Source organism: Pleurodeles waltl, chromosome 6 (genome assembly GCF_031143425.1).
Source record: "Pleurodeles waltl isolate 20211129_DDA chromosome 6, aPleWal1.hap1.20221129, whole genome shotgun sequence".
Classification (NCBI taxonomy): domain Eukaryota; kingdom Metazoa; phylum Chordata; class Amphibia; order Caudata; family Salamandridae; genus Pleurodeles; species Pleurodeles waltl.
This window is the reverse complement of record NC_090445.1, coordinates 737,083,408-737,107,589: the sequence shown is the minus strand read 5'-3', so window position 1 is coordinate 737,107,589 and position 24,182 is coordinate 737,083,408. Positions and strand designations below refer to the sequence as shown.

Below are 24,182 nucleotides of genomic sequence, written 5' to 3'. Positions count from 1 at the left end.
ATGGTGAAAAACTGAAAGATGGACGAAAGAATGGATGAATGACCAAATGTAAAAGTGAAATGGGGGATATCAGCAGGTGGATGGAGGGTTAAAAGGGTGAATGGATAGATTCTTGGATGGAAGAGACATGGGAGAGTCGGGCTCATTGCTGCACTCGTTTGATGTCATCAGAGCATTGGTTCAAAGGGGGGTATTTTTCTGGCTACTCCCGTGGTCTAAAGAATGTAGTGGTTGAAGTGGTAAGCACTTGAAAATCTTTATCACTATCCTGAAACCTTTTTAGCAAACTTAGAATAATGAAAGCTTGTGAAAAACGATATGTTGATATTGCGTGCATCTCCTTGATGCCAGGTCATAACTCACTGTGCTGTATTACAAGGACTGTCACTTATGACCTGTACCCAATACAAGGATATTTGTGGCAAAAGCAGTAACCCACTGAGCTGTCCATGTGAACTAAAAATAAGTGATCTGAATGTAACATGTTGTGGTTTGCTGCAGGCACATTAACCATCTATACTATTTTATGATGAGGCAATGTTATGATTAGCTACACACCGATCTCTCCTGCAGGTGCATTGCCACTAGAGTTATCTTACTGTCATTACACAGCAGAAATTGATACAAAACAACTTCCGCAGTAGGTGCCTTAACCACATAAAATATTTTAAAATGCAATCTGTTTGTGACCATCTAAGTAAGCCAGGACAGAGTTACTGTTACATGTATCCTTGTTGCCAATTTTCCGTCTCTTTGTTACTCTATTCCCTTTCTGCTGCCACAACCTGACTTGCAACTGATGGAATCCCAAAGTATTTTATTCAATTTCCAGCACTGCTCTTGTCTGACAAGATTTGAGGGAGGCAGACTGAGTTCTGGTCCCAGCAAGCTTGAGGGAGGGTGCCTGAGCTCTTGTTTTAGGTAAGGTGAAAAATAGGGTGACCTCAGTAGGATTGGGGGAATGTGTCTAGAGGTGGGCAAGCCATTGAAAGCTCAATCCAGGCTTCAACCAAAGGGCTAGCTCTGGCTCAGCTCGATGTCCCCTTGGATCCTTGAGCCCAAAATGAGCCGCACTTAAATGTGGATTCTGCTTGCCACCACTCTGCACAAAGAATTAAAAGCAAAACTGTAACCTTTAATATAAAATCAGTGAGAGAAAGAGATAGCCACCTACTTGATGAACTACTCAATATGAAACCAGAAAACCTGTGATCAATCTAAGCTGCCATGCTTAACCATATTGTGTGATCTTGGGCAAATATTTAGTTTCATCAAGCCACTTTTACTTAATTGTCACTTGTGAAAGCACCTTCAAATGTGTAAGTTTGTGATGTGCACTCCACAAAAACCTCTTGTGTTTGAAATAATAGAGTACAATGTTCCTCCATGTATAATAAGATTCTAGGGCATATACTGGGTGCTCGTGACAACTGACTTAGCTCTTAGTTCACTAGTGGCATTGTATATACAGGCATGAATATTTATAAGTTTATGTTGAAAAAGTATCACTTTTAATAATTGACATGCAGTGAAATAATCTGGTGTGCTAAAGAGAAATGCTTCTGCATTGTACACAAACAACACTTTTTTTTAATTTTGAGGAATATTTATCATATTTATATCTGATGTTTGTTGCATAATTTACATGACAATTAATTTTATGGCTCAGCTCATGCACAGGCTCTGATGAGCAAGGCAGACCCTTGGCTCAGCTTTGGTTCAGCTCTGCGTATGAATTTATTCACTCTTCACCTTTACGTGTGCCTAAACTCCGATCTCAGAAGGGTCCAGGAAAGGTGCTTAGGGTCTTGTGTGAGCAGGACTGAGAGAGGGTGCCATGTACATGGTCCCAGTAGGTTCCAAGGAGGGCATCTGAGTTCCTACCTTGGGTAGGTTGAAAATGAGGGCAACTAGGCCCTGGTTTTAGGAGGTTAGAGACTGGGTGCCAGTCCTTCCTTCTTGGCCTCATACAAGGTGTAGGCCCTGGTTTTGACAGGTATGGTTTGTAGGTCCAGGTATCTGGAATAAACTGGAACTCAGGGAGACTGTTGTGATTAATTAGACATTTATTTCCTCGAGGACAGTATAGAAAATGTGGGGGATCCATCAGATCATGGATCCGACAGCTGTTATTGAGCAGGATCCCGGACTGGCCAGAGTTAAATATGCTGAATTCGTTTTGGTGTAATTTGCTGACACTGGGACACAATTAGCAGCTGCCACACATTGTTTGCTTTCTGTTTCTAGCACCAATGGGCAGATGGTAAAGGAGGCTTTCTTAATTTCACTTCCAGCTGGGCCTAAATTAAAGGCATGATTAAAAGGGCCAACGGCACTCCTTATGTTGGAGTCTCATCCTGGCTGAGAGCTATCTAGAGCATAACACCTAGATGCCAATGTAATGGAAGGAAACAGGGTTGTATCAGTTCACAAGAGCTTGAGGAAAATTTTGATTTGGAGGCAAGTTAACCCCTGCATATAACATATATGTATACACTTTAAAATGTCAGGTGTATTTGTCTTTCCCAGTAATTACACAAACAGCGATTTAAATAGCACTTACTAATTTTGTATTTAATTTTTTATAGTGCTATACATTCCAATATAGGGAGTCAAAACACTTTATACCAAACCCACACATTATACAGAGACAATAAATCATACAGGGCATATAAATCATTACACACCGTGTGATACATAAGACAACAAAGGATATGATGTGTAGAAGTCACATATCCTCCTTACTAATAAGCATTATATGTTAACAATGCATGGTCAGGAGAAACAAAAGTCAGGATTTAAAATATTTAATGGGGAATTGTCCATGTCTCTAAGTGGGCCAGGTTGCTCCAGGTCCCAGAACTGACAATTATTAAAAACAAATGACTATTTAGCATGTGCCCTGATCCTATTGAGATATCTTAAAATGCAGCGGCGTCGAGGTGGTTTTGGATCTCTCTTCAATCTGTGCTACCTATCTCTGTGGGGGATATATATGTTGGTGGGCCCTGTGCCCTGCTTTCCTCTGGGGGGTGGGGGGGGGGCTTGTGTGTGTGTGTGGGGTCCTGGGCGGGGCTTATGTGGGGAGAGGGGTGCTGGGCGGGACTTGTGTGAGGAGAAAGGTGCTGCATGTGGGGGAATGGGAGGGGGGGGGGGGGGGGGAGAGCAGGCGCGCCGGCAGCCTCGCTTTGATTTACCTGAGTCTCGGAGAGGTTGAGTTGCCGGGCCAGCTCGGTCCTCTCCCGCCCCACCACGTACTGGCACCGCTGGAACTCCAGCTCCAGCCGGTAGAGCTGCTCAGCCGTGAAGGAGGTCCTCGTCCGCTTGGGCCGGTCCAGGTCCAGGCCTTTGGGAAGGATGATCTCCCGGATGGAGCCTTTGGCATCTGTGGATGGAGGAAAGAGAGCATTCTGGGGTCAAGGACGAACCTCAAACACCGCGACGTGGTATGCGTGGCGAGTGCAGGGGGCAACACAAAGTAACATTGGGGGGGTCTTTTCCTTACACACAGCTGGTTTTTGTTTTCCCAAATATTTCAACCAGCTCATTCTCACGAATTCACACTCACCCCTCCAAGGTGTCCCTGCGAGGCCGGTGACCCTCCGTCTTATCGTCCAGTAACCCTGTCACTCCAGCCATCCCCTTCCTCTCCCCCAGAGTTGGCCTTTTTCGGATAACACACTGGGCGAAAACAAATTTGGCGCCCCCACTACTCCTTCTCTTTAATTATGTTTTTAAAAATAGGAGGAGTAGGGGAAATGTGAGGGAGCAAAATGAACGGGTACTATGGGGGAAAAAAAGCAGTCAAAATGCGGAGAAGGGTCCTAGCAGCCTTCAGAGACAGTTTGTGGGCCCACTTTTCTTTATACCCAGGCCGGAGAGGACTGCTGCAGGCAGCTCCTGCGCCTCTGTCTCTGCGGGTCGACGCCCTGAGCGCAGCCCCAGCTGTACCCGCACCCCGCACCCCTCTTCTTAGCTATCTGTCTGCTGTCTCTCCCCGGTCTCATCCACCTCTTCAGCTCGACCATGTCTTTCCCCCAGACGCTTGTTGTGTCTCCTCCCTCCATTCTCTCAGTGCTGTCACTCACTTTTCAGCTCGCTACCATTGCCGATACATTTTCAGACAGATGGACAAATAGAAAGACAGACTGGCGTAGAGAAAGAGAGAGGGGCAGGTTGACCGACAGAAAGACAGAGATGCATCCAGGCAGACAGGCAAACGAAAAATGCGGCGAACAGATAGAATGTGACAACTACTTTGGCAAATAGATAGAAATGAAGGCAGGCAGACAGATGGACAGAAGCCAGACCTACACACAGAGAGGCAGCGACAGGTAGATAGAGCATCGGACAGGTAATGTAGATATAGGTTGACAAAAGACAGAGAAATAGAACGCCAAGAAGGTAGATGGGCATAAATAGACAGAAATAGATAGATAGATAGATAGATAGATAGATAGATAGATAGATAGATAGATAGATAGACAGATAGAGCATACGGCAGGCACATAGTCAGGCTGTCGAGCAGATAAGAAGAAATAAAGTTGCGGGAAGACAGACTGACGGTTAGACTGATATAAAGGCAGGTACTCAGGCATAGAATCACAGCTAAGCATTCACACGTGGAGACACTTTTCGTCTTCGGGGATGGACTTTCTGTGTACTGTTTCAGTCTTGGACAGTTTAGTAATTAAATCGTTCTCAATTCTGTGCTATTTTTTCTCCTTGGGGTATGGTAATAAATATGTCCCTGTCGGACAGGATGTTGTCATTACGCAGCGGTCTTACATGCGTGTCTGACTTGAAACGTCCAATCAGGCGCCCCGGAGGCCCGCCCATGCTCTACGTTTTCTATCGCACGGGGACCTGTTTTGTACTCACAGCAATTAGACATTGCACACAGCAGTGTTAATCAGGCTCATCTAAGCAAGTCATTACGTGAACATGTTATTGTTAAGGCAGACGTTACTTTGTGCTGTTTACTATGAAGCAGAAGGTTATCGCACGTCACTCATTGCAGCGGGTTGTATCTTGCACTGTTTATTATTAACCGGCATCTCTTTCGGGTTTTTTACTGTTAAACCGGGCTATCCCGAACACTATCTGTCAGTAAAAAGGGCTGTATTTTGCACTGATGGGTACTGTAGATCTGCAGCTACCTTTTAACTCATTTACATGTTGTCTCCCTCTCTCGCTATACAGTAAATACGGTTTATTAAAGAGTTCGTTCTACATTTTTATTTTTAAAGAACACTTCTTTCGTTATTTTTACATTTCATAGAGATTTGGTATCTAAACGTTACCTTTGCAGAGGGATCTGTATTTGCCCATTGACCACGCATCAATCTTTATCATAGGGTCTAATTGTACTATGTAGCGCTTGCTCTCTATCTTTCCGCCGTCGCGGTGCTAGACTGGAGTTTGCACTGGAACGGTTGCGTCGTGCAGGCGGAGGTGCAGATCGCTGCATGGCTGGATTCCTATTCATACCTCGTGCTCTGGTCTGAGGATAGTCTTGTGTACGCTTTTGGGGGGGGGGGTCTTTTCCTAAGGGTGCGGTGCGTCCGCCACTGTCAGTAAAGACTGTTGAAGTGGCCTGTCTCCGTGGCTCTTTTGAAGGCTAGCAAGCTGGGTCGGTCACTTGGGCCTGGACTCAAGTTGTCCCCACAGAGGCGTAGTATACATAGTGCAACAGGCGCAGTGGCACCGGATTTTAGGGGAGTGAGTGGATCAATATAGCCCAATTCTGAATAATATTTTACTTTTCTTTGCTTGGATTAGGGCCCATGACGCAACGGCCACGCCACTATGTTCCCGAGTCGTGGACTCCGACAATTCTGCCACCATGCCCTATTATTTATTATAATTCATTTTCTAACGTCGATGGCTCGACTGTGCCTTATAAGAGACTCTTCGATCATCTGCTTTTTATTCGTTATTCCCTTCCCCCGATCAGTTATTTTTGTTTCACAGGTGCCACCTGACACCGTTTCCTGTGTCCCGGACTCTGACACAATGTTTAATGACCAGAGTGGCTCTCGTGCAACATCGATAATTTAATAAAGCCTGTTGTGTGTTACTTCTTCTACGCACTTGCCCCGTTCGGAACGTTTTAGTATCTATGAGCCAGGCACTGTATTGCGCAATGATGCTATCAGAGGCCCGTCTTCTGCAGTCTGTGATAAAACATGGCTCTATTTTCAAAATATTGCTGTGCTGTCGGCATTCGCCCACTAATTCAATATCGAAGCGTTGTTGTGAGACAAGAGGATTCCGTCTTTCACAATATTGTGATACACAGGACGCTTTACTTCGCGTTATGGTCACACACGGTCTTATAAATCAGTTTGTCATGCAAAACGAATTGGAGATGTATCGATTTTACACAGAATTATCATATAGCGGGCTCTCGTGTAAATATATGGTATGTGTGGAAATCTTCTAAACCACAACCCCTCACAGAGCTCCTTTATGCATAGCAGCATCATAAATGATAGCTTTATCGTGCTCATATTTATCATGCAACAGAGATCCATCATGCACGTCATAAAACAGGGCTCCGTCGTGCGCAACATCACCATTAAACAAGTATATGTGCACAATAGTGTAAACTATTTATAAAAGGCGCACTATTGCAAAAGGAGCTCTAAAATGCACACTATTATAAAGCGGTGTTCTATGGTGCCCAATATTATAACATTAAATGATGCACAATATCATCATAAACAGAGCTCTGTGACCAATATTATAAAACGGAGCTATACCTTGCACAATATGAACCGTATTATGCTGCAGGGCTCCAACACGCACAATCCATCACTAATTCTTGTTGGGTACCGGAGTAGCGTGCTACTCATCGAAAAGCGCTTCGACGCCTCGTCAGGGGTAGTAAGCGCTATATAAATACGATTACAATTACAATTACAATTACAATATTATCATGTACCAGAGCTCTCTGTGCACAACACTGCCAGCAAATTCTACCATTCACAATATTATTGTAAAACCGAGTTCTTTCATACAAAGTAGTACCATGAAGCAGGATCTGCCCCTCACAATATTATGAAACAGAACTCTATCAAGCACACTGTTAGCATACTAAACGTTATCATGCACAATATTATGCAATATTATACAATTCATTTGTTATACAATAATGTATAAAATAGAGCTATAACTTGCGCGCTGTTGTAGAGTAGAGTTATATACTGCATAATATATAGAAAGCATTGGCGACGACAGTAGTTCTGGATCTAATGCGTAAAAGTATGCAACATGAACCTCTGTATACCTCTGTTACCGTGTGAAAAAGACAGACCATTTGTATTTGCCAATACTTGTTAATAGGTGTGGATGGAGCGCACCCGAAGACAAAATACAAGCCCTGACTGAAATATTTTAAGACGCCGGTTGTTGTGTAAAAACAACATAAAAATGAGTGCTTTCAACACCTGAAGCAATTTGATGTGTGGATTCGCTGTACTTGTGCATGTAATGTTTGTGCCTCGTGTATTACAAAACGAGCATTCAGCAGGAGGTGGAATGATACACCAAACAGCCAATAGTATGAGGTGAGAGAATAACTCTTCTGGGTCGAGCCGAAGCGCGCTCGAAGTATATTTCACTGAATCTGTAAGGGTTAGTGAAACAGACGGCTACACTGTCAAGCCAGACCAAAAAATACAGAACACTATAAGTTCTAATTTTATTATACAACAGAGCTTTATCAAGAACAATATTAAAAACTAATACCTATGCTATAAAATACTAAAGAGAAATAGAACTTTGTCCAGAGCAATATTATACATCGGAGCGCTACAATTTACACTTTTATATAAAAAGCAGAGTTGCGTCAAGCACTGTCATCATAATACAGAGATCCACCAAGCAGAATATTGCAAAACAGAACTCTGTCAAGCAGAATATCAGCAGAATATTATTAGGAGGCAGAGCTCTGCCATGCAGAATTTGATTAAACCGAGATCTACGGTGGATACAATTATAACACATAGATGGACCACGGACAGTATAATAAACGGAGCAGCATCAAGCATAGCAGTGGCAGTGAAGCACAATATTAGCTCTGCCACGCGCTGTATTATAAAGCAGAGCCTAATAATGCACAATATACTCAGAAAAGGAGTTCTGACAAGTACATTGTCTCTGTAAAAAAAGACCTCATAGGTGTCATAGGTGCACATGAAATAGAGTTTTAAAATAGCTGTCCCTGGCAGACACATCATAAGACTGAGCTCCGCCCGCCCTGTGTTGAGGCGTCGCCTCTGCCGCGATGACCCCATGTGACCTCCCGCTTGGACGCGGCACACGCACTGAGCAGGAAGTTCTTCCTCTAAAGCGCTCAGTGTGCGACTTCATCTGGAGCAGAAACGAGCCCAGTGGATCCCATCTCAGGCACTGCCTTCCAGGCATGCGGAAAACACCACTAGAAGCTGGGCAGTTCTGACCTAGGCCGTGTCCTGCGGGAAGTATTACTGTCTTTTGGGCTTATGCCCAAGTTCCTTCTTTTCACAAATACCCAAAGGGTGATTTGTTTGCTGTTTTTCGGTCCTCGGTGTCAGTGTTTCAGGTGTGTTGCTGGTTGGAATGCTGCTTTATAGCAGCGCCAAGAAGTGCAGTTTAGCGGCCCTGCATTCTACACACGGAAGTGTTGATCAGATCACTCAAAAACAGGGCTCTGTTGTGCACAATCGTGTCATACAGGGCTCAGCCATATACAATTGTACATTTTACACATAACTCTTCCTTGCAGAGCGTTATCACGTGAGGCTAAACCTTTCACAGTGTTATTAAACACGGAGCGACTGGGCGCAGTTTTAACATCCAGGATACTTCCATGGCTGTACTCCATTGCTTAATTTGTAAATAAAAAGGTGTCAGGCCTCTTCAATCCATATAAAGGCCACTCCCTGCCCCTTTGGCTCACTCTTGCAGCTTTCTACTTTCTCCTGATGTGACGCTTTTTCGTTTTTCCCTTCCTCTGTCTTTCCCATATGTGTCTTTTGCTCACAGCGAATGCTTGAGGCAGAAGAACAAGCGCCGGCCCTCAAAAATAAGTCCCGGTGCTTAGCACCGGAAACAGCAAGCACAAATTAAGCACTGCTGTACTCTTATTACTATGGTTCGTAGGACCATGTCCTGACAATATTGCCATCGACTGAACAGTGCCATGCAAAAGTGTTATCATATAGGTATCTTTATACAGCGGTCTATCATTTCAGACACCCTGTTGCACCCCCACGGCAGCTTGGTGTTGGGGTGGGGGCGGAATTCGGAGCACGAGGAACAGGGACGTTGAGGTGTTGGGAACCACACCCCCAAGGATACAGGTGAAGTACAGTTCACCTGTTTGGTCCAACGGTGTTCGGGACGCGGGAGGATCCTTGGTTGTGTCGTTATCGTGATTTATGACAGGATTGAATTTTGACTTATAGGATATGTTTTTTATAATTTGTGATTTTAAGTAATTGTCATTTGTAAATAAAATTATTCTAATGCCAAAAACAATCAGACTCTGTCGGTCTTCGTTTGGCGGATGTTGGGGCGGGGGCCTACTGGAGGTATCCAGGTACTATGTTTCGTAGGACCATGTCCTGACAATATTGCCATCGACTGAACAGTGCCATGCAAAAGTATTATCATATAGGTATCTTTATACAGCTGTCTATCATTTCAGATGCAGGTGTATCATTCATGACTTTTTCATGGACAGAATTATAACATGCAGGGCTCTAGCTTCCACAATACTTTCACAAACAGGACACTCTTAACTCTATTATTATGTAGGGATTATCACATAGAGGTATATCATATACAATAATACCATTGTGGACAGAACTCTAACTCGCACAATACTATCACAGGACACTGCCATGCAACAGTGTTATTTAGCATTGTATCAGATACAGGTTTATAATGCACAGTAGTTTAATAGACAGTATTATCGGATGTGAGGCTCTAAGCTGTACAATACTATCATAGATAGGACACAATCATGATCACTACTATTATATAGGTATTATAAAGGGCTCTGTCACGTGCACTATTGTCCTATTGGAATCTACTATTAGAGAACTTCATAGGCTATTATCCTAGAGGGCTCGATCAGGCACGCGTAATCATTTCATGGACGTAATTATCTTATGCAGGGTCGTACCTTGCACAATAGAAGCACCTGCACAATATGATCATGTAGGTATTATCACATAGAGCTTTATCGAAGACAGAATTAGCCCCGTTTGGCTCTTTTGCCCACATGATTCCAGCCTTCACATCAAAAGGAACGAAGGTGGTTGCATGTTTAGGCAATGGCCAGCGGGAGGAAGGAGGTGATCCCCAAAGGCATTTCTTGCTGTTGAAGGGCGAGAAACCCTTTCATGTTGATGGTCTTCACTTGTCTGCAGATAGCAATGAGGTCTTTATCAATAAGCTTCTAGTTTTTGCTACACAGTAACTCTTCCCAGCTCATTAGATGTGACTGGTCTTGTGTGTGTGTGTGTGTATGTGTGTATGGGGAGTTCACCAATGATCAGTTAAACATTAGTGCATGCAGCGGGTTAAAATTCATGGTTGGCCGCAGGGTAGGTAGACGCGGTGACATCTGATCTTAAAAGGCCAAGTGAATTCTGGATTCAGCCTTAGTTATTTTCTCAGAAGGGATAGTGCAGCAGAGGTGTGCAGGAGGGTTGGGGTTTTATTGCTAGAGCAACAACCCCCCTGCTTTCCACAGGTAGTCATTCAAAAGTGCCTGGGTTGATCCGAAGGTTGAGCTTACAGCATGTATCCCAGTAGTCCAGAACCAGCTTCTCAAGGGATCTGGAGGGATCCCATTTTGGGTTTCTCTGGCATTGTTTAGGACCCAACTTACTGACTGGTCCAACGAGGTTCCCCTGTTTTGGGGGAGCAGCAGAGTTTGCCTTATCATGTACTAAGTCAGGCCCTTGGGGGAATCTGGGGGCCCAGGTCAAATTCTCATGTGGATGGTGGCTGAAGGGGCAGCCAGGTGGTTAACCATAATTTCAGGAAACTTCAGGGAGGAAATTTTATGTTTACCCTTGTATTGATATTGATGTTCACAGTATGTGATAGAAATATTATGACGTTTGTCAATATCAAGAAACGTTTTTAAGTGTCTTTTAAAAAATAAATATATCCTGTAAATGTTTAATTGTAAACATCAATTTTGCTGGTTTCAGGGTCCTTCATTGCTTTGTTGCAGATGTGTGGTGGGGCACAGTGTTGGTTTAAGATAGTCACACATATGCAGGGCCATTGAAATTATGCACCAGGGGAGGGCCAGGTTATGTGTCAGGGTTGAGTAAATTACGTGGTAAGAATAGACAAATTATGCGGCATAATGTGGCACATTTTCTAATAGTATTGTTCCATTATAGAATAATTTTCAAACTTTGTAACACTCTTTTGACATTGGTTACACCTTATTAGTACCAATTTAACACTAAAATATAGGAGCAAGCAACAAATGGTGACCAGACCATCGTGGCAAAGGTCCTTTCACTCTTTGGCGACATGTCTTGTTGCATTTCTAGTAACTTTTATACCATTTGAGCTAGAAACCAAAATGTTTTTTGTTATAATCTGCAGATTATGCGGCAGATGATGGATTATGTGGCAAATCTATAATTATGTGAAAATCGCTGTGACCACACAAACGCATAATTCCAGTGGTCCTGCCCATATGTCATCCACATTCAACCTCAGTTGGTCCCTCTCCTATGAAGAAAGGGGGTCTATGTGAAAGCCCTCGGCATTTAGGCTGGGCCCAGAGGGACATGGCACCTAATGGCATTTCTTGCTGTTGGGCTAAAAAATACAAACTTTCGGTGAGAGCTGGGGGTGTGCTGCAAAGTCTGAGAAAACCCACCCCATGTCTGATTGGCTGCGGAGTGGGCACTGGGTCGACTAGGAGCAGCAGCAGGGCCTCAGGCACCCAGCATTTGCCATGAGGGCTGGGCCAGGGTCAAAGTCCATGGCCTACTGGTAAACTGCTGCCCCTTCCTCAACCCCTGCTACTAGCGTTCTCAGTCAAACAACATCATCTTCATTTTACCTGCTGACTCTTCCCTTTTTGCTAGGTTTTCTACTGTGTGTTCTCTGTTTTTTCCAACACTGTGATAGCTGCAGGAAAAAAAAACATAGTTGTCCATAGGGAAGGTAAAAACCTTGGATTCTGATACCATAGGGCCAGGCTAATTCCAGATGAGCCTCTATTTATTTGCCCAAGGATGGGTAGTGGAGCAGAGGTGTGCGGAGCGTTGAGGTTTCTGCCCTACAGTGACTATGCCCTGGCTCTCCGTTAGTGCTCTTTTAACAGTGCCCCAGGGGTGATTAGGGAGAAGGTGCTTCCTCTAGGGGACCAAGATATGGCTCAGTTGCCCAAGTTCACCTTACAAGGGGAGCCAGTGGGGATTTCATTTTGGGTTTTTCTGGCATTGTTTAGGGTCCAACTTACTGGCTGGCCCAAGGGGCTCACCTGGTGTTGGGGGAGCCATATGTTTGCCTTGACAAGTACTAAACCAGGGTACCTAGTAGTAATCTGAGGGAACTAGGTCAAATTTTCTTGGGGATAGTGCTGGGAGGGTCAGCCAGGTGGCTAACCGTAACTGTTTCAGGCTTAACCTTGAATTGATATCAGTATTCAATGTACATGGTGTCAATATTGTGAAGGTGTGTCAATAGCAGGACATGTTGCTTCTGCATTGCTTTGTTTTTTAAGGGTTGGTTTATGGTAGTTACCAACATGTTATCCACATGACATCCTGGTCAGTGCTGTCTTAGGGATTTTGGGGGCTCCGGACAAGAAATAATTTGAGGTGCCATGTTTGGAAAAAATAATAGTATTTTCTATTTTATGTTGATTTATGATCCAAAACCAACCACCAAAAACATTTATAAAGCACGCTACTCACCCGTGAGGGTCTCAAGGCGCTAGGGGGAGGGGTTTACTGCTGCTCGAAGAGCCAGGTCTTGAGTTGCCTCCGGAAACAAACAGCATTGAATTATATGGTAAAGATTGAGTTGGAGAAACAGACAAAATAAAATAAAGACTAAACTCCCTTTCCCAGGGGCTTCTTGGAAGGTTGGGGGCCCTGGGAAACTGCCGACTTTGCCCAGAGGTCTTTGGTCTATTCACTAATGCCTTTTACCTTCTGTCTCTTGGCAGTGCCTCAGAGGACCTATACAGTGAAAGGTTAGCAGTATAAAAAACCCACGCGGCAAAACGAATAACCATACATGGCTGTATTTGTGGCGAATTCTTGTTTTTTAGGTAGCACTTTCTATTGTGCAAAAAGATCACCAGGCGCTCTATCGTGGACAGCGTCATCATACAGGAATCTGCAATGAAATTGGGTAGAAGGACTAGCCCTTATATTAAGCGTGGGATGTGTTATAAATATAAACTATTAACACAAGGGTTTTCCAGCGCTCAATATTATCACACATGCGTCCACCAGGCATGCTATTATCCTATGCAGGGCTCTATCGTGTATAATATCACAGCGGGGCTCGCAGTGCACACTATCATTATAGACTCTGCTCTTTAATGCACAGCAGTTTCACGCAGGGATCTATCAGGGACAAATTTATCCTACACGTGGCTATATCATGCGCAGTGTCACCATATGTTCAGTGCAATAGTAATACAGAGGGCTCTGTCGGGCACAATGTCGTCTTAAAGGGCTATGCCCTGTACGATATTGGTATAGCTTTAGGCCTTTCCATGCACTGTGCTATAAATCATGGCTCTGTGCTGCACAGTGTAAAGCACAGGGCACCAAATACACACTTTTAACAGAAACTGGGCTCTGCCATGCAGGATGTTATCCCGCAGAGCTCAACCAGGCACCACGTCCAATCTCTCACCATGTAATCCTCTATCAGGCATGGTATTGCCACCCAGGACTCCACCTGGCACTGAGCCACAGTGTTATAAAACAGGTCTCCTCCAGGTCCTGATGCACAGTATTTTTACACAGGACTATACTAGGCACCTGGGCAGAGTTCTACCATATACAATTCCGCTGAGCTCAGTGTTAACATACAGGACACCACCAGGCACTGAGGCACAGTGTTACCAAATGGGACTCCACCAGGCACAGTATTATCACACAGAACTTCACCAGACACGGAGGCACAGTGTTACCACACAGGACTCCACCAGACACGAAGGCACAGTGTTACCACACAGGACTCCACCACTCCACCAGACACGGAGGCACAGTGTTACCACACAGGACTCCACCAGACACCGAGGCACAGTATTATCACACTGGATGCCATCAGGCACTAAGGCACAGGGTTGCCATAGGACTCCACCAGACACTGAGGCACGGTATTATCACACAGGACAGCGTCATGCATTGAGGCACAGCGTCACCATGCAGGGCTCTACCAGGCACTGAGGTACAGTATTATCACACAAGATGCTACCGGGCACTGGTGCGCTGTGTATTCACACAGGACGTCATTAGGCACAAGCACGGTGTTACTGTGCAGGGCTCCACCAGGCACTGAGACTGTATGGTCACACAGAACACCATCAGGCACCAAGGCACAGTGTTACCATACAGGACTTCACCAGACAGAGAGGAACAGTATTATTACACAGGACCCATCGGGCAGTGAAGCACAGTGTTATCATACAGGACTCCCCGGGCACGGGGTCTTCAAATAGGGCTCTGCTGGTACAAAATTATAATATAAGGTTCCATCATGCAAAGCAATTCAAAACAGGGTCTAAACTATGAACATATTGGCAGACGTGGTCCAGTCTAGTAAACTAGGGCCATGATTGAGTCCATCAGGCACAGTATTCTAATACAACACGTAGGAGGGAAATGTTATATTAGAAGCTGCGTTTAACAAGTATTCAGAAAGGATTCCACCGGAGAGAACATGAGCTACATGGCTCAAGGTTCAATCGGGTACATATTATGTTACATGACTTTACCATGCACAATATGACCACAGAGGGTTCATTTGTGTACAGTATTATGATAAATGTCTTTAACCTGCAAAATATGATCCCACGGGGCTCAGGCGGGCCCAACATTATTCTGCCTGACGCTACCATGCAAAACACGAGCAAGAATAGCGCAATCACACCCAATATTGTGCAGGACACCATGACACTCTATTATATGAAAGACAGTACCGTCTACGCTGTTATGACCCGAGGCTCTGGCGAGAAAAGCCCAGCAGCGCGCGGGCCTGAGACAAGGCAATCTCTAGGAAACACGATTTTCGTGTGAAGGGTTTTAATATTAAACATTGCTCTACTGCCAGTCGTGGTCACTGCAGTGCAACGTACGTCTTTAGAACGGTATTACTAGACGCACCACCAAGTTACTGGACATAAATCGATAGTGCGTTATTTTACTGCGAAATATGATTCGAGAGCACACGTGTGGCGACAGCGCTGCAATTCGCTGCATTTAAAACTATTGCAACTTATGCGCTAATCAGATGCTGTTTGAAGACTGAACAAGTTTTTTTTTAACGCAGTGTGTTATCTTTGCACTTGGCGCTATCGTGGTCCTGTGTATCGCTATCCACTGGGACACTTATACTGTTTTAGGACTAGAAATAGAGTCGCCGTGTCCTATGCTGTGCTTGCACCACTGAACGTCATACAAATAATTATAATGTAATTATTCAGATGAACAGTAGCACGCGCTTTATTCTGAAGCGGAGATTGCTGTGCACTTTATTCTCCTGAAAGCCTTGTTTGTAAGACCCTTCACTGCCATACACGGGTGTCGGTCCGGCGCAGTGTCATCTCTAAAGGCAGGTTTAGCAGTCACTTTATCGGCACTGTCTGGTGATTAAACGGGGCTTTTTATTGGCATTGCACAGCTAGGGTTTGTGGGCAATATTTTAGGATATAAGTGGGCTCTGAAATGCACTTCGTTATCATTAAACGGATGCTTCGGGCCCTTCATTATCAATAATGTTGTTTAGCTCGGACACTTAATGCTCATTCTACGTGCGTGTGCCGGGCTCTGGTCATCAGTAAACTGGCGCGCACTGGCCACTTTCTACCAAAAAGGTGTATAGTGGCGTCGTTTCTTTTCTAAAAACCATGTGAAGCAAACTCGTGTTTTTTTCTCAAATACCTGGGCATCGCGCACTATCTTGACAGTAAATACGGCCAGCCCGTGGCCTACAATAGAATTAATTGCGTGTTTAGTGGACAGTTTATCACCAAGCAGGGGCTAATGGGGAACGTTTGGAATCACCTGATAGGGATCGGACATGCCATGAAGTGACGGCTGTTTGGCAGCACTTTCATGTGAGCGCTCGTCACATGACTGCGTGTGAATTAACATAGCTCCTTCATGTCCTTTCCAGCCATGACGCTCGCGTGATTCTGCCCCCCCGGCCTTACAAGCATGTAAGCGTGAGACACTTAAGCGTTACAGACGGGGCTGTCAGGCACCTCATCGCCGCTGTGCATGTGCACAACAGGCACTGCGTTATCATCACACTTCAACGTATCAGGCACCTCACCTTTTTGTCTCAGGCACCTCATTCTCATTAAAAGGTGTGCAACAGGCTCTTCATCACCATAACACGTGGGTAACATACACTACGTTAACATTACACTTCCACGTATCAGGCACCTCACCTTTTAACCTCACCTTTCAGTCTCAGGCACCTCATTCTCATTGAAAGGTGTGGAACAGGCACTTCATCACCATTAAACGAGTGACTTCGTGATGATTCAACATGTGTGTATCAATCAGTTCGTCACCATTCAATGTTCGTGTATCTGGCACTTCGTTCTGGTCAAATGTGTGCATTGGGCACTTCATCGCCCTCAAACAACCGTGTATTAGGCCCTTCATCGAGACTGCACTCGTGCTGGTATGTAATATCCCTTTATCACGAGTACGTCATCATTCATGGTATGTTGCTATGGCTCGACATAGGTATGTTTTCATGTCAGTTTTCTCACACTACAATTCTGTCTTTGTCACCTGAGTACTCAGTGCTTCCTGTGGGTGCCTTGTATGGGTTGTGCTGGGGCGCGGGTCAAACTGGGGGTGTCCGGGTCCTATGCGCTCGTGCACACATCGCCATTAGCGTGTCATTAACTACCGTGATCGGGCGCTTCATAACGATTAAACAAGTGTCCATTAAGCACTTCCTTGCAATTTAACATGTATGCCCGGTACTTCGTCGTCATGTAACATGCGTCTACCATGCATTTCATTGTCAACAGACGTGTGTGAAATGCACTTCTTCACAAGTAATGGTGTGTACGTAAGGGATCTCGTCACTAATAAACGAGTGTGCATGTGCTTAGCAGGCGCCCCATCGTCATTAAATATGTGTATCAGATACTTCATCATCCTCAGCGTGTGTGCGTATCATGCGCTTCATCTATGTGTATCAGGCATTTCATCATCGTTGACCATGTGTATATCAGGCACGACATTACCTCTACACATATGTTTATCAGGCACTTGTTCACCATTGAAAGTGTGTGTCAGACATTTCACCACCCTTGGTATATGCGTACCATGCGCTTCATATCTAGGTGTTAGGCATTTCATCTTCCTTGGTATGTGTATATCAGGCACGCCAATATCTCTACACTTGTGTTTCTTAGGCACTTCATCACCATTTAACGTTTGCATCATACGTTTCATCATCCTTAGCATGTGTGCCATGCGCTTCCTAGCTGTTAAATATATCCGCATCGGGCATTTCATCATCCTTGACCATGTGTATATCGGTACGCCATAACCCCTACACATGTGGATATCAGACAGTTGTTCACCATTGAAAGTGTGTGTCAGGCATTTCATCCTTCTTGGCATGGGTGTTCCTGGCGCTTCATCTCTGGGTATCATGCATTATATCATCCATCATGTGTATATCAGGCAAGCCTTTACCACTACACATATGTTTATCAAGCACTTCATCACCATTGAGCGCGTGCATCAAGCAGTTCGGCCGCATTAAACCCCGGTGTATTAATGAACAGGTGCTCATGGCACACCTTCTTACGGGCGAACAAGGCTCGCTCGTGCACTTTATTCTCATTAAACGTCGGTGTCCGCGAGCTTGCCGGCGTGCTCTTTATTAGCACCAGACAGCGGGATCCCTCGGGCTCCGTTACTACTAAGCAGGGCCTGATGGCACTTTACCGTCATGAAACACGGGGTTATTATGCGCATTGACGTCTGAGCAGAACTTTGCCGTGTGGTATTTTACTAAATTCGCACCTTTGGCGTATTTCATGTATTATTACATGGGCGATGAGTTATATTATTTCCCCAAAGCAGCAACAATGCATATGACAAGAAACTATGCTCTATAAACAACAAGGACTTCAATTCACTGTCAGCAAATCTATGAGGACTGTTCGAAAGTTTGTTTCACTGCAAGAACACTGTATGCCGGGTACCGTCTGGAGACTAAACTGACAGAAGATCGTCTGATTCTCAAGGAACACATCTTATACTCAGGACTTATGGTGAAAGAAAGGAACTAACAAACTCACAGCAAAGAGTCAACAAAAAATTAACAGCCCACGCTAAATGGAACAAACCAACAAAGAATGACACATGCACCCTCAAAACGTGAAACACAAAAACCCCACAGACACTCCCCACACACTTGCCAGCAAAGAAAAAAAAAAAGAAAACGTGACCAAGACCCCGAACGGTTACATAAGAGATAAATACTCAAATAAATAAAAACAAACTTAAGACTGCAACACAAACAACACCATACGAAAACGAACTCACACAGAAAGGAATCAAACATACTATCTATCAAACATACAATGGGCAATAATATGCAGCTCAACAATGTAAAAAATATAAATTAAAGAAAGAGGTCGATGTAAGTACTTTGCAAGACTCGTGGGAGATCCAAAAATGCATAATTGCACTCGTAAGAAAGAAAGAATAAAACAAACCAATAAACATGCACAAAACAATGTTACAGAAAAAGAACGCAAAAACACTCAATTTACCCAAAAACAAAACAAAAAAACAACAACGACAGAAGCCAACAACCAAGCAGCGGAATAACCAACAAAGTTCAAACTAGTAAAAATAATCGTCCTGAGTACTTTGTGCTGGTTGGTCTCAGATCAATAACAGTACCGGTTTTAGCAGACAACCAAAAAACGCAAAGCCAAAGTACACACACGAACATCCCAGAAAAAAAACCAAAACACAACATTTTCTTCACACAGAGTAACACAAACAAGCAATCAAACAGATAAACAATTAAGCAAACAAATGTCAGCATGAATACCCGTCAAAAATACATTGAGCAGGTTGAGGAGGTCTCCAAATTAATACAAGCATCCGTATCAAAAACAAAAATCAGCAAACACAATAGAATGGCACAAACCGAGAAGCATGCCGAACAAAGCCAAACCACAGTAGACTACGAGATCTAAACAAATATGAAGCAAAACAAATACACACAAAAACAATTCAAGAATTAAACATGCACAAGCCAGTTACAACAGCGCCGGAGCACAAAGTGCAGATTGCTGGAGATCCTCAAATCATTCACTACATCAGTCGCAGAGAACTGACCAATCAACTAACAAACACGCAAACATACACCACACAAATCCGCAAAAACAAAAACACATCATTTACATTACTCAAAGTAACACGTATTAACAATCAAACAACTCAACAAACTAACCAACTCAACAACAACTAAACAGGAAGGGCCAAGAGTGTTGTGTTGGAGCACTGGAGGTTCTTTAAAGCCTTAAGACTGACTACACCTTAAATAAGCTCGCGCTTGGCGGGGACAGCGCGCGCCGCGCAATGAAAGCCGAAGAAAGACTTCCGGACCAGCAGCTACGCTGTTGCCAGGACAATGAAAGGGTAACGAACATTAGTGCAAAGTAAATTTTAACCGAAACTAAGCAGGATGCCGAATTTGAAATTCCCATTTCCACCTGCATTGTAAAGAACGTGCACCCCCACCGCCTGATCAGCGCCCCCACCCTCTCCTATTTACAGTAAGGCCCAGAGAGGCACATTATTTTTAATCTGAACTCTCCCCGGGTCAAACGGTCAGCAGGGGATTACTGATTAAAATGGTCTCCCTCGCACTGCACTTAAATAATGGAGGTTTTATGTGTGCAGCCTGGCACACATGCTTCCCGCTGCGGCGCCGGGATTCTGTTTGTACTGGTGGAAAAAAAGTGCTGAACTACGTTTCTCCATCTCTTACTGCTTGTTTTTAAAAAGGAAAAAATAAAGAAAACTCCATACTTTGTACGGTATAATATCTGTCTCCTATGTAGTATTGTCAGCATTATAATAATAATAATAATAATCGCGTGTGTCATTTTTCGCTTGCACACCACATCTACAAGGCTAAGACATGATATATCTGTGTATTGTTCTCGTTTGTCAGTTATTAAAGGCGAGTTTCAAAACTCAACTCACAGAAGTGAATGTAGTGTTTCGAAGCACATTATTACATTAAGCTTTTTATAATGTCGACGCCAGAAGCAGTGCGTTGAACAAAGTAAACATAAAATTCTCGTGCAAATTAACATACATGTTAAAATACACGAAAAACTGCAGGCCAAAAAGACCCAAATGTGCTTTTTTATCTGCACATGTTGCACTATTTAGGTAACAACCCATGCAGCTCTTTATGTAATGGAATATGTGCCCTCCCTGTTCTGTCGGACACTTTGATACCGGAAATATGCATGTCACAGTAGAGCCTTTCTAACACATTTCCTGGACATAAAATGTAAAAAGGACCGTTTTTGAATGGCGAGCCCCTGCAACGGGAAACTTGGGCGCACGCATCACCTTCTTGTCTTTGGAACGGCTCAAAAGTGTTTTCAATGTGACACATTTTTGCACGCAGTAGGTAAAGCAATGGGAGAGCTAGCGAGGTTTACCAAAGTTTAGATTATATATTTCATCAGCACGCGAAGGGGTTTAACCCCAGTTCGACTGGATAGCAGTTCCCACATTTTTTTGTCTGGAGAAAAAAAAGGGCAAATTCTGTCCAAAATATGCCAAATAAACATCAGGGAGCAGCGTGTTCGCTGAAGGAACCGAACCTGCGAACACCGCGATAGGTAAGGCTGGAGATGACAGTAGTGAAAGAAAGACTTGACCCACCTCTGACAAGAATCCTCCGACAGTAGTCCGGGTCGCCGGCTTTACTTTTCCCGCAGTCTTCGGAGGGTCCGGAAGCGGGGAAAGACCCTTGCTGCTGCTGCTCCTTGACGAATGAATGCGACAGGGGCCCCTCCATCTCTTTGCAGTCTCCGCTGTCTTTAGGGGGGCCGTTCCGGGGCAGCCGGCTGCTGGCGGTCTCCGGGGTGCCCCTCACGTCCATCTTCTCTGGTTTCTGAAACATGTAATGCTGGAGGAGGGAGGGAGGGGTCTGAGCGCTGGAGCTGAGAGTGTGTGTCTGTGTCCAGGCTTTGGAGGCGCAGTCGGTCCCGGCAAGCACCCCTTTTGTGGAGCCGGTTGGTAGCGGGGCAGTGCTCTGATCCCACCCTCCTGTGCCCAGCTCCTGTGAACGTCCAGGTAGTTAGCAGTGTAACTCCAGCCCGGTCACTTAGCGCCTTATTATCAGCAGGCCTGGCACTCAGGCGCAAGCAGGGCCAGCCTCCGCTCTCCTCTCAACTGATTAGGGGTAATTTCACAGCCTTCATATTTAGGTCCCCTCATGAATACACTAAATTGTTTGCATGGTGGATCACCCCGCAAATGGACGTTGGTGTCGCGGCTGGTCCCCCACCAATCAAGCGAGGAGCACTCGGAAGTGATTGGCCCCGGCTCTCGGGAAGGGCGCTCAATCAGGGCGGCGAGGGTCCAGGCAAAGGAGGGGACATGAAACTTTCCTCCAGTGGTGCGGGGCCCCGTCAACGCCGCTTGCACCCCGCTGCTAAAGTTTGTCTCTGGAGTATGGGGGGTCTGGCCCCAGTCTGAACCTTGGGAAGGTGACTGCCCCACAAAAGAAAACAAACAGCAATACAACCTCACTGGTGCGACTTTACCATGGAGTCCCCGAAAAGTACTGCTGTGTTCACGTTTTCAGCTTAAGGTCTTTTTTTCCGGACTTCGCCTTAAAACGTTGACATCCAAGCAGTTGTTGGTTCGGCATAGAAAGTCTTCCCAAGGCACTGCATTCCTTTCGAAACAGGCAGCTTTTGGTTGGGAAATGCAGTGTTCGACAGAAAAAGGAACCTTATGGTAAAGGCTTTTGGTTGGGGAAAGGTTGGGGTGAGTGAACAGAGAGCCAGACAAGATAGGTAGAGGGCATGAAAAAATTAGAGGGGTTTATGGGAATAAGGATAACAAAGGAAAAAGAATGAGTGATAATTACATAAATAAATGAACAAGAGAGCAAGACAAAGTACGGTAGTATGAGAAAAAACAACAATATAAACGAGGAAGAAGAAGAACAATATGAACAAAGGAAAGCAAATGACCAAGAATGAAAGAAGGAATGAGACAGTAGAAGGACAGTGACGAAGGAAGAAAAGAAAGATAAAGAAACCAGGGCAGAAAGAAGAGGGGACGTTTGCTGTGAAAAAATAAGCAAAGTAAATTTTGAAGGGATGAGGAAAGAAGGAAAGACAGAGCGGAGGTATGGAAGGGATAAAAAGACAAGAAATGAACTGAGAAGAAAGAAATGACACAAGAAAAGAAGAAAGACAAGAGAGAGAGAGGCGTTGTATCAGCGGGACTGAGGGGACAGCCCGAGCAGGTCCTCAGCGCGCAGCCCTCTGAGGAGAACACGTCTTCCCCTTCTTCTTATTTCATTGTCCGCGCCACAATATCTCCGAGCGGAGCAACAGCCGTAATCCAATAAGGGCATTGATCAGGCCTCAATGCGGCCATTCAGCGCCGTGGCCTTGTGCGAATAGCTGGCCTGAGTCCTTCTCATCACCTTGCCGGGCAGAAGCCCTCTTCAGGCGCCCTCAATTCAAGGCTGGATGGGAAATGTGCGGCACAGGGAGCGAAAGATGCCAATTATCTAATTGGACTATTAAGAGACAATTCCCCGAGTGTGGCTGCTGCCTGGCAGTGGTTCCTGGGCGGGGCAAGAAGCCACATGTGCCCTGCCCCCCCATTCAAGAGAGTTTCAGGGGCCGAGCAAAAAAGGACGGCAGAAAAAAATGCATCCCAACTTCCCACTCTGAGAAACGCTCAGAGAGAAGGGACATGCTGGTGCCAGGGAGCACAGCCCTGACTCTTTACGCCTATATTTATATAGACATGGCATTTAAAAATGTTACCTACGCTGTTTTTTAAAGCGCAGCATCAGCCAATTAATTGCCGTCTTAGCAATGTCAATAACAATTTCACACAGTTTGGTTGCGCTATATGGAAAAATGTAGAGATCATAAGCAGCTGACTGGAGTGTAAAATGTTATTTATTGCCATTTATGATTGACTGTGATTCACAAGACATGAAGTATAGAGAGGGTAATGCTGCCCCTCCCTAAAAAATTGTGTTAAATCTGCGATGCATTAATTAGCTTTTTTTCCAAGCCATTTACAGCTCTTTGTAGTAACAAATGTGTGAATCTACGTTTATTAGTAAACTTGTTACAGATTCCGTGTCAATGGGTCACATTCATTTTAACTTCCATGGCCCCATCAAATGCATATACAGTGGGCGCAAGACTCGACAGGGTAGTACAACATAGCACATCGTCCATAATATACATACATATTCCATATTGGTACCATAATGTACACATATTCTATGCTGGTAAAATCATATACATATGTATCCTCTGCTGGTAACTTTCTATACATACATATTCTATGTTGGTACCATAATATACATGCATATTTATGCTAGTAATATCATATACATACTTATTCTGTGCTGGTAACATAATATGCATTATATGCTGGTACCAAAATATACATACAAATTCTATGTTGGTAACATAACATTTATACGTATTCCATGCTGGCAAAATTATATGTTGGTAATATATACATATGCTGGCAACATAATTGATCTGTCCCAGCGTATTGTTCATTCAGCACTACCACCTGTTTGGGTCTTAATTTGCCCTCAGTGCCACCTACCAAAGCAGCAAATACGTAAAGTAGTCAGCATTTTGTCGTTGAAAACGTAGACAGGAAGGTGAAAGGTCC

General features: G+C 44.5%; 1 protein-coding gene across 1 annotated transcript in view; it reads right to left on the bottom strand.

The window, feature by feature from the left end:
• VAX1 (ventral anterior homeobox 1) overlaps positions 1-21,688 on the bottom strand; it is a 116,015-nt gene extending 94,327 nt beyond the window's left edge. Inside the window, exons 1-2 of the mRNA XM_069239260.1 lie at positions 21,174-21,688; positions 3,198-3,385 (exon numbers count right to left, since the gene is read on the bottom strand). Coding sequence (XP_069095361.1) covers positions 3,198-3,385; positions 21,174-21,414 — 429 coding nt within the window. The 5' untranslated portion in view covers positions 21,415-21,688. The remainder of the gene's footprint in view (positions 1-3,197; positions 3,386-21,173) is intronic.
• Positions 21,689-24,182: the final 2,494 nt, after the last annotated feature.